At 44.3% G+C, this 11,577-nt stretch overlaps 1 protein-coding gene across 1 annotated transcript; it reads left to right on the top strand.

Annotated features, from left to right (window-relative positions):
• Positions 1-7,599: 7,599 nt before the first annotated feature.
• LOC126989266 (uncharacterized) lies at positions 7,600-8,743 on the top strand. Its single transcript, XM_050847908.1, has 2 exons — positions 7,600-7,735; positions 8,306-8,743. Exons 1-2 carry the CDS (start codon positions 7,727-7,729, stop codon positions 8,609-8,611), a joined length of 315 nt encoding a protein of 104 aa, XP_050703865.1. The 5' UTR covers positions 7,600-7,726; the 3' UTR covers positions 8,612-8,743.
• Positions 8,744-11,577: the final 2,834 nt, after the last annotated feature.

The following is an 11,577-nucleotide window of genomic DNA, read 5'->3' as shown; positions in this document are numbered from 1 at the left end:
GGACGGCCTCCACTTGAGTGAGGTGGGATCAGCGCGACTTGGAAGACTGTTGAACGAGGCAACCTCCGGCTACTTGGAAAAAACGGTATCCGAGGGAGCGGCACCGGCAGCCCTTGACCATTCAAACCGAAGCGACGACGGGACACATAAGAACAAATGCACCAGAAACATGTCCAGTAGGCGAAGCACAGTTGCTCGAGGCGAAAAAAACAGGAGTCATATCTCTGTCCTGTACACGAACGCGCGTAGATTGATACCCAAGAGGCACGAATTTAGTGCGTATATTGCAGTAGAAAAACCTGACGGTGTGGCCATTACGGAGATTTGGGCCAACTCTATACATCTAATATCCGAACTCTCACTCCCGGGATATGAATTTTTTCCCGAAGGCACAAAAAGGGAGGAGGTGTAATTTGCTACGTAAAAAGTACTCTCTCTCTCTCTCTCTCTCTCTCTCTCTCTCTCTCTCTCTCTCTCTCTCTCTCTCTCTCTCTCTCTCTCTCTCTCTCTCTCTCTCTCTCTCTCTCTCTCTCTCTCTCTCTCTCTCTCTCTCTCTCTCTCTCTCTCTCTCTCTCTCTCTCTCTCTCTCTCTCTCTCTCTCTCTCTCTCTCTCTCTCTCTCTCTCTCTCTCTCTCTCTCTCTCTCTCTCTCTCTCTCTCTCTCTCTCTCTCTCTCTCTCTCTCTCTCTCTCTCTCTCTCTCTCTCTCTCTCTCTCTCTCTCTCTCTCTCTCTCTCTCTCTCTCTCTCTCTCTCTCTCTCTCTCTCTCTCTCTCTCTCTCTCTCTCTCTCTCTCTCTCTCTCTCTCTCTCTCTCTCTCTCTCTCTCTATCTCTCTCTCTCTCTCTCTCTCTCTCTCTCTCTCTCTCTCTCGCTCTCTCTCTCTCTCTCTCTCTCTCTCTCTCTCTCTCTCTCTCTCTCTCTCTCTCTCTCTCTCTCTCTCTCTCTCTCTCTCTCTCTCTCTCTCTCTCTCTCTCTCTCTCTTAAACATACACATATATTTACAGACCCAAAGGTGCACTGCCGTGTGCTGCCTATTCAAAGGGCATAGTCTATATAAAAGAAAAAATATCTAAAAATAAAAACATACATTATTAACATTCACATATATCCACACTGCACTGTCATATATACACACTGCACTGTTATTAAAGTGTCATTGGGGTAGGAAGTGTGCTTCTCCAGTGGTGGGCCGCCAGCTTAACTTCTTGTGTCTTCATCCCACGGACGTGAGGGACGGTGGCCGTGAACACATTCCACATCCGGGAGACTCTACTCACAAAGGTGCGTTGGTGCTGGCTGGTGCGGGAACGTGGCACCTCCACTGCGTCATCACGGGATAGCACCGTTCTCGTGTCCCGCGTGGTGACTCTCGGAGGTTGACGTAGTCCCGCCAGATGTGGCACTTCCTGCACCTGTGCTTTGTGGAGAACAACAAGCGCTGCGACGTCTCTGCGGTGTTCCAGCGAATCGACGGAGCTGGGAGTCTCCGTCTGGGCTGGGGGGTCTGCAGCATCCACCAGTCGCAGCGCCCGTCGCTGGATGCTGTCGAGTCTCCCGCTGTGCGAGGCAGCACACGACATCCAAGAGAGGGCAGCGTACTCTTGGTAATGGCCGTATCTGGGCCTTGTAGAGCAGGAGCGTCCCCTTTCTGTCGAGGAAGCTGGCCACCCTTCTCAGGCAGGAGACTCTGTGGGAGGCCTTTTGGGCAATGTGTTTGATGTGGCTGTCAAACCGCGGCCCTCGATCCACCTCCACTCCCAGAATCTTGACGGATTCCTGGAGTGGGAGGGTATGCCACCAAAGCAGCTTCCCTCCACTGCTGGCCCGGCAGTGGGGATCGAAGACCACCGTGCCTGGGTCTTCTCCGGGGCAAGGTCACCTGCCAGCAGGCACCCCACTCCTGTAGCACTTCCAGCTGCTGATTGGCCTCATCAGCAGCTCGCCCACTAATCTTGCCAGGGGGTAGGTGCAGGAGAGAGTGCAATCATCAGCGTAAGCTGAGATTGCCGGCAGCTGCTGGAGAAGGTCGTCCATGTAAATATTCCACAGGACTGGCCCCAGCACTGAACCCTGTGGCACTGATGCCTCCACTGGCAAGGACTCGGACGCCTGCCCGTTAACGACGACTTGGAGCGTCCTTCTTTGCAAGTAGTCTCCCAGGAGCTGTAGGAGATCGCCTTGGATGCCCTTAGCGCGGAGCTTCTCGAGGAGGCCACCGTGCCAAACTCTGTCGAAAGCACCCGCTATGTCCAGGGCCACCACGACAGTGTCCAGGCCGTCGTCAAGGGCGTCCTGCCAGCTCTTGGTAAGAAGCATGAGCAGATCAGAGGCGAACCGGCCAGGTCTGAACTCAAACTGTTGGTCCGAGAGGAGGTAATTGTCCTTGAGATGGCGACAGACAACGTCTGCCACAACCCTCTCGAACACTTTCCCCACCACAGAGAGCAGGGAAATGGGCCGGTAATTTTTGGGGTCAGACCTGGAGCTCCTCTTGTGGACGGGAACCACTCGAGCCTCTTTCCACGTTGATGGCCAGATGTTTTCCCGGAGGCAGGCAGATAAGACTGTGGTGAGAGGGCAGCCAGCTCGTGGGCACACTGCTTCAGCAGGTGTGGGCTGAGGTCATCGGGGCCAAACGCCTTCTGGGTATCCCCCCCCCGCCCCCCTCCCCCCTCTCTCTCTCTCTCTCTCTCTCTCTCTCTCTCTCTCTCTCTCTCTCTCTCTCTCTCTCTCTCTCTCTCTCTCTCTCTCTCTCTCTCTCTCTCTCTCTCTCTCTCTCTCTCTCGGGTGGGGGGGGGGGGGTGAGGATGCAAAGCGCATACACAGGTCATTTGATAATGCAAGAGGAGGAGGAGGAGGAGAAGGAGGTGGAGGAGGAGGAACAAAGAAACACAAACGAAGAACAAACAACAGCAGACCTTATGGTCCTTACGAGTCTGTTTGTGACAAGCTACACTAACTATCTAATCAAAGGTGGAAGATGAAGGACAACAAAGGCGAAGGCTCCTCCCCACCCCCCCATCCCTCCAGCCAAAGCTGGCAGGAAAGGAAGAAAAAAACATGCAGCATGGAAAAACTGCGTGGAAATTATGTAGGAAAGAGGAAAGAACTACCATTACTGCTACCACTAACCGGGCGATAACAGCGGACAAGGACACCAGTATTCGAAAGAACTTAACGTTATTACGACAATGAGTAATATCTTAGTTGCTGGTTGGATTCATAATACTTGTCTAATCTATTCTTGAAGGCCGTAACTCTTGTACTATCAACGACATCACAGGGTAGAGAATTCCAAACATTAACGACTCGATTGAAGAAGTGTTTGGCTTCGTGCGACGAGAATCTTTTACCACTTATCTTCAAATTGTGATTTCTTCTTGTTCTATTTGATCGATCAATTGTAATATTAATATTACTGTATCCTTTAAACATTTTAAATACTTCTATTAGATCGCCTCGCATTCTTCGTTTTGATAGGTTGAATAACTTTACTTCTTTTAGCCTTTGTTCATAAGATAAATTTCTCAACCTAGGAATAATTTTTGTTGCTCTCCGTTGAACCCGTTCTAACTTTTCTGTCTTTTCTGTAATAAGGAGACCAAAACTGTACACAGTACTCTAGATGGGGTCGAACCAGGGAATTATACAGTTTTAATATTACTTTTTCCGATTTATTACTAAAGACTCGTCCGATGAAGCCAACCAGTTTGTTTGCGGTTTTAACTACCTCTGAACAATGCTGACTGGGCTTTAAATCGCTTGATATAGTGATTCCAAGATCCTTTTCTTTACTTACTGCAGAAAGTTGTTGGCCATTCATTACGTACCGAACGCGATTGTTATTGTTTCCGATGTGTAACACTTTACATTTGTCAACGTTAAATTTCATTTGCCATTGATTGGCCCAACGTGCAAGTCGATCTAGATCTGATTGTAAAGCTTCTTCGTCGAGAGTCGTAGTTACCTTACTAGCGATTTTTGTGTCATCAGCAAATTTTGATACTTTGCAAGTGAGGCCATCATTGATATCATTAACATAAATTAAGAAGAGCATGGGACCAAGCACTGATCCTTGAGGTACCCCGCTTCTGACATCGAGCCAGTTAGATGAAACTCCATTCAGAACTACTCTCTGTTTCCGCTCAGAGAGCCAGTCCACAAGCCAATTGTGAATGTTACCCGAGATACCGTGCGCCAATAGTTTGCTGAGCAACCGTTTGTGGGGGACCTTATCAAATGCCTTTTGAAAATCTAGATATATTATATCTACTGCTCTGTTTTCATCGAACACCTCAAAAATATAATGAAAAAAATCAAGTAAGTTAGTTAAACACGAACGTTGACTACGGAAGCCATGTTGCGAATTATTTATTATATTATTTTCTTCAAAAAATTTCACCATATTGTCGCGAATGATAGTCTCCATTAACTCACAAACAATCGATGTCAGGCTAATTGGCCGATAGTTTCCTGGATGAGACTTGTCCCCCTTTTTGAAAATTGGTGTGACATTTGCTAGTTTCCAATCCGACGGAACTTTTCCAGCTGTTAAAGATTTATTGAATATGGTAAAGAGCGGTTTACAAATTTGATGTTTGGTTTCTTTTTAAAATTCTAGGGGTAATTCTGTCTGGACCAGGAGCTTTGCTTACTTTAATCTTTTCAATTGTGCGTAAAATGTCACTTTCTACGATGAGCACGCCATTTAAAATCTTTTCGGTCCTTTTAACCTCCGGCGGTTGAGGTGATAAACAATCTTCGTCTGTAAATACGGATGCGAAAAAGTTATTTAGGATTGTAGCCATTTCATTTTCATCGTTTGTGTGGTTACCATTATCATTAGCAAGCGGTCCGATACTACAAGTGAGTGACTTTTTATTATTTACATAGCTAAAAAATTCTTTAGGATTAGATTTACTCGTTTCCGTTATATATTCTTCAAGATTTTTCTTGCTTCGTTTTATTAATTTCTTGGTTGTGCAGCGAATTCTGTCCAGCTCTAGTTTGTCAGTCTCATTCTGAGTTGATATGTATCTACTGTATACGCGTTTTTTAAGAGATAGGCTATTCTGAATTTCGTTCGTTATTCCACCATTTGGGTTTCTTCTTAAAAGTTGAACATCAGTTACGGTAGGGTACGCATTTGCTTATGGCATTGTTCAATATTGTGGTGAAGGCCCCCCAAGATTTATCAATATCTGTTCCCGTCGAAATTACAGTCCAGCCAGAATTACTTAGGATTGATCGGAGTATTACGAAATTCGCTCTCTGATAATCAGGTACCTTTTCTTTACTAGGAATCAGGGTTGGAAAAAAATAAGATTTTTTAATAAAAGTCAGATTTTTATTAAATCAGATTTTTTTGTAATCGATTTTTTATTATAATTGATATTTTGCGTTTTTCAATAATTCACATTTAATTTGTTGTTTGGTAATGAATTTTTTCGTGTTTATGTGTAAAACATGCTTTTTCTCTCTTTTTGCTGTGGGAATAATTTGGCCCGAATATGTATGAAAAGGTTATTATACACTTGATACCTGCATTATTTATTGAAGATGACCATAAGGAAAGAAATGACTACTGTAAACTTTTTATCCATTCTAATATTGTAGGATATTTACTAAAAAAAAATATTGAGCTTTGAAAATCATAAACGCTTGAAAAAAGATGCAACAATATATATGAGCTTACATTAGGCTACAATTTTATAAAATTTTAAAACATTGCATTTTATTTATTGTCTGTGTAAAAAAGAACACTTTGTTTCATTATAAATACATTATACATGTGATATTTATGCAAAATATAAAAGATATAACAGGCAGGGTTACACTTTCTTTCATCATTTCTATCAGATACATGGAAGGCACCAAGATAAGTTTGGGGCATCAGAGGAAATGATTCTGTTTTTGTTAAAGTGGCTGAACACAGAAACAAGATTTGATGCTTTTTCATTACCTAGACGGTTTCTAATTTTTTATTGCACAAGTCCAAAGGTTGAAAAGACTCTTTCAATTCCTGCTGAGGAAGCAACAGCTGTATGTAACTGGGTAGGCACCACCACACAGTCTTTAATATCTCATGAAAATGTATGCCCCAAGCAAGTGGTGAAAGCGTAGTGACATCAGGTTTAAAAAGCATATCCTAGAAAAGCATGAACTCTCCTCGATAGCTCATTAATGTTGAAAGAAACTGGGGGAAAATTTTCTTCCACATAATGTTCTGCTCTATCAATCTCCTCAGCAGTGAGACACTTACCCTGATACCAAGGGTCAACCAAATTTGCTAAGTAATGAGCAGGTGTTAGTGCTGATTTTTTCCTCTTTAGTAACTTATCCAAATCTTTCTGCTCTGTTAAACATTCCTGCAAATCACATTCAAGTTTGAACCAAACTTCTACTGCATCGCTAATGATCTTCACGTTGAAGTCTGTCACTGCAATTGGTTTGAGTCTCTCAAAATAATCTTCAGCAGATCCCTTCAATGCCTTGTCATTGACCTTCCTAATTATCTGTTGCTCAGTGTCATCACTGTGTTCCCTACATATTTTAACTAAGATATCCCAGTTTTGTACTTTTAAATGTAATGTTTTGTAATTTTAAATATAATGAGCAAACAGTGCTCATTATATTTGAAATTAAAGGATTTTTATTTTAATCGGTGATTTTTTCTGTGATTATAATCGATTATAATCACATGATTAAAATCATTTGATTTTAATCATGCCAACCCTGCTAGAAGTTACTTTCCTTTCTTTCATCTTGATGCTGAACGTGAGTGTTCGGTAATCGCTAGAACTAAAAATTGGACCAACATTTACTTCGTTAACTAGATCAGCTGTCGTTGAAAAAATAAGGTCAAATATATTATTTTTCCGAGTCGGTTCTTGAACGTGGTAATGTAAATCACTTTCTAGTAAATTTGTATACAGGTCGAACCCTGTATGACAGTTCAACGGTTTGCCCCATCAGGAGGAGGAGGAGGAGGAGGAGGAGGAGGAAAGCGACAGAGGAGAGACAGAGCGAGATGGTATTTGCATAGTAATAGTAAGAAGAAGAAGAAGAAGAAGAAGAAGAAGAAGTAGGAAGGAGAAGAAGAATAGAAGAAGAAAAAAAGGAAAAAAAAAGAAGAAAGATGAAGAGGAAGAGGAAGATGAACGACAACAACAACAACAACAACAGCATGAAGAAGAAGAAGTAGAAGAAACAGAAAAAGAAAAAGAAGAAAAAGAAAAAGAAGAAGGAGATGCAGAAGAAGACGGAGAAGAAAAAAAGCAGAGGCCACAGTAGCAGAACAATAAGACGAAGAAGAAGAGAAAGAAAGAAGAATTATCCGTTTAGAATATGTAAGAACAGAAAAAGGAGAAAGATACAAGTAGAAAGAAATCGAAAGACCGCCAGAAGAGTTCCAGGAGGAGGAGGAGGAGGAGGAGGAGGAGGAGGAGGAGGTGCAAGAGGAGGAGGCGAAAGAGGAGAAGAGCAGACGGCATAGGAACAAGAAGACTAAACAGCTACAACTTTTATTTCCCTCGCTGTTGCTTTCCCGTCCGCCCCCGACTCTCACCCAGCTTTCCCCCTGCCCTTCCCAGCTGTATATAAAATTTTGAACAAGTGCAGAGGCCAGACACCTTTTTGACACCTCCAGAGACAGACAGACCTAGGAAGCGCTGTAGCTCAAGGAGAATCATTTGGTCCTCGTCTGTTTCACTTCCCTCACCGCCGCCATGCAGAAGGTTAGTATCCTTAACATTTTCTCTCTCTCTATAGTTTGTTTGTTATGTTGCCTTAGTGTTTGCTTTAGAAGAAGAAAGGTTAAGTTCAATGTTTTCCGTGTTAGTTTTCACCTACAAGAGTTGTGTAAGGAATAGCAAAGATGTTAACATTAAAACAAAAAAAATTTGCTTTGGTTATGGGGATTTGGTCGTAGGAGGAGAGGAACGAAGATCAGTAGAATAAGGAGGAAGAGGAGAAAACGAAGACAGATAATAGGAGAAGGTGAACCAGTAGGGAGGTGGTATAAAGGAACTAGGAGGAGGGAAAAAATAGCTACAATAACAGTAGGAGTAGAAGAAAGAAGAAAAGGGAAAAATTTAGGAAAAGGAACAGTAGGAAGCGGCCAAGAAGAAGAAAACAATAACAGGAGGAGTAGAAGACAGAGGAAGAGAAGAGAACAGTAGGAAGTGAACAAGAAGAAAAAGATGAAGAGTAACACACAGCACACCACCAACCCAACCCAACCCAACCTAACCTAACCTAACCTAACCTAACCTAACCTAACCTAACCTCCCTCTCCTCTCCCGCAGACTCTGATCGTGGGACTGTGCCTGCTGGTGACCCTCGCGGCGGCACTACCATACCCCGACCCCGAAGCCCTGCCCATCCCCGTGGCTGTCGCAATCCCTGACGCAGAGGCTGACGCAGAGGCTGACCCAAGCCGTAGGGGGTACTATGGCGGTTATGGAGGACATGGTGGACATGGGTTTGGTGGATTTGGTGGTGGTTTCGGCGGTTTCGGACATGGAGGACACGGCTTCGGGCATGGAGGCTACGGACATGGCGGCTACGGCGGCTACGGCGGACACGGACACTACCACCACCACCACCACTGAGGTTTTGGTGCTGAGAGCGTTCTGAATCGACGATAAATTAGTGTTATTTATTGCAGCCTGGCGCTACACGTGTGAAATTGTTTTGAATGTTTTTTATACTCGGAATGTTATTAATAAAGAAATGGAAAGTTGTGTTTGTCTTTTGCTTGCTTGCTATGCACACCCCAAGGTTATTATGAGTCTGCTACTACTACTACCACTACTTTTCTTCTTTTTTTTTCTTTTTTTGAACGGGCCTCCATCCATTGGAGTTGCGTTGTGAGCGGTATCTTTTCTCATATCTTTTCACAAAGCAATTCATTGGCCCCACCCCGCCAATGACTGGCCGACAACCATCTTTATTTAATATTACAAACCTTACCAAACATATTACTCTTAAGCTAATAGAGCTTGTGGTTGATACGACTATCAACCACCGTCGCCTCAAAGTCCAGGTCGGCAATGCGGGTGGTTTTGGGTGCAGGTGACCTGGTTCCTCTCAGGCAGACCAAGGCTGACCTCAGGAGGGAGAAGGACAGCCTGCATCTCATCCAGGCGACCACACTGCTTCTTGGCTGCTGTTTCTTATCCGCCAGTGTTTCGGCGAGTCTTGCGTAGAAGCTCTGCGCCCTTGGTCCCATCCCTCCTGCCGTCGTGAATACTACCGGGGTGAAGGAGCCCTGGTCCACATTCTGTATTCTTTCTTCATATGCTCTGTTCTTCTCTTGTTCGTTTCTTCTGTGGGCTGCATCAAGGGTCAGGTCTCTGTGGCAATGGGCCATGGGATCAAAGGTCCTTATGTCAAAATATGCCCTTTGTCCACGAGTCCAAAACCCTCTGGCGCTAACATCCACTCGTGCTTCGTTCGAAACATTAGCGGTGCGTCTGGCGAGGTGTTCGCCTTGCAGAGGGAGCAGCATGGGTTCCACAGTCACGTCGTCTCAGACTTCTTTCAGCATCTGAGCTGTTACGTCTCTTACTTCATCGTGTCTCATGCAGACGAAACCTCCTCTCTTGTATGTCATGGCATGGTTTTGGTTGAAGGGTGAGCCACAGTTACACATGTTTGGGAGCCCATCCACTGGCCAGCCATACCTGAGGGCAAGGGCATCAGTGAATTCTTTTTTGTTTAAGTTGAAGCCTTTTGCCCTGATAGGTAGTGTGGTTAGCCAGTTTGAAGCGCCCACTTCCTGTGCAATATCTGTCCTCCTCCTAAACATCATTCGAGAAAACACGAAAAAGAGAGAAAAAAAAAGAAAAGAAAGAGCAAGGCGATAAACATGGAAGAGGAAGTGGACGAACATGAAATAAAAGAAGAGATGAGGGGAAGGAAGAAAGACGAACTGACCTTCCTGGCTCTTTCCTGTAAGGGCTGCCGCCGACACGAGATTGGGGGGTAAAGGATTTGACGATACTCAAAGGATGGATGGATGGATGAAGGGCTTTAATAAGGGGGATATTCATAAGGTTTTGTAGGTAAGAGAACCGGGTAGGACACGTAGCAATGGGTTTAAACTGGATAAATTCAGATTCAACAGGGACATAGGCAAAAATTGGTTTACTAACAGAGTGGTGGATGAGTGGAATAGGCTGAGCAGCCATGTGGTGAGTGCCAATGCAACTGTCACATTAAAAAATAGATTAGATAAATTCATGGACAGCGATATTAGGTGGAGTTAGATTCACGGGAGCTTAGGTTCAAAGGAGCTGCCTCGTACAGGACTACCGACCTCTTGCAGACTCCTACGTTCTTATGTTCTTATGTTCCTATGACCATCCAGGTAAGCTATAGCGACACCCTCACTTAAAGCCGCAGGTGCTCAGTACCAGCTACAGCCAGATTTGACAAGACTCACCATGACTCACCTCTCTCACTCTCGTTAAAAATATTATAGCCTAACATTAGTATTTTTCATAATTATAATTGTTATCTATGACTATTCTCATATCATTAATATTTCGTAATTATGTTAAAGATGAATAGATAGGTAGAGAGAGAGAGAGAGAGAGAGAGATTAACCAGAGAGAAAGTGGACGTACACGTAAGAGAAGGAAGAAGAGAAATTAAGAGAAAGTATGAAGGAATGGAAAGGAAAGGTCGAGAGTGAAAACAAAAAAATGCACATAATTGATGAGCGAGAAAAAAAAATGACTGAGATGACCACAAAAAAAAAACATGAACAGGGAATAATTATGACGAAGGGAATAAAAGGCGTGTGAAGATGAGGAGAGGAGAGGAAAGGAGAATAGAGGAAAGATGAGGAAAGGAGAGGAGAGGAGAGGAGAGGAAAGGAGAATAGAGGAAAGATGAGGAAAGGAGAGGAGAAGAGAGGAGAGGAGAGGAGAGGAGAGGAGAATAGAGGAAAGATGAGGAGAGGAGAATAGAGGAAAGATGAGGAGAGGAAAGGAAAGGAGAGGAGAGGAGAGGAAAGGAGAATAGAGGAAAGATGAGGAGAGGAAAGGAAAGGAGAGGAGAGGAGAGGAGAGGAAAGATGAGAGAAAAGGAAAGGAGAGGAGAGGAGAGGAAAGGAAAATAGAGGAAAGATGAGGAGAGATAGAACCTCCTCGACACTGGGCCCGTATTCTGAGACACTTTCGGCTCGCACAACAAATATTTCCAAGGTCCACAAAGGAGATTCGTCGGGTTGCCATGAGTGTTCTTCACGGTCATGGTGCAGAGGCCTATTGAGACTATCTCAGGTCTGTAAAACTAGCCATGAAAATACACACAACTTCCACGGAAACCTTATTAAGTGTAAGTGTGGGAGCCCTGAAATGCTTGAGAATATGAGCGCAGGTCTTAGGGTACGGGCGTGGCTTCATGCTGCAGGCGCCCCCGTCCCCCCTCCCTCCGGGGGGCACTAACCTGTCCCGGCGGAGGGAAAACAATAACACCTTCGGCCTCAGCAGGGCATGAACCTCGGACCGCCGGATGACAGTTAGGGGTTTAATATAGCAATGTAATATTTACATGATTTAATATTTAT

The sequence above is a fragment of the Eriocheir sinensis genome, unplaced genomic scaffold (assembly GCF_024679095.1).
Source record: "Eriocheir sinensis breed Jianghai 21 unplaced genomic scaffold, ASM2467909v1 Scaffold1118, whole genome shotgun sequence".
NCBI lineage: Eukaryota > Metazoa > Arthropoda > Malacostraca > Decapoda > Varunidae > Eriocheir > Eriocheir sinensis.
Note: the sequence above shows the minus strand (reverse complement) of the source record. Positions and strands in the feature narration are given on the sequence as shown.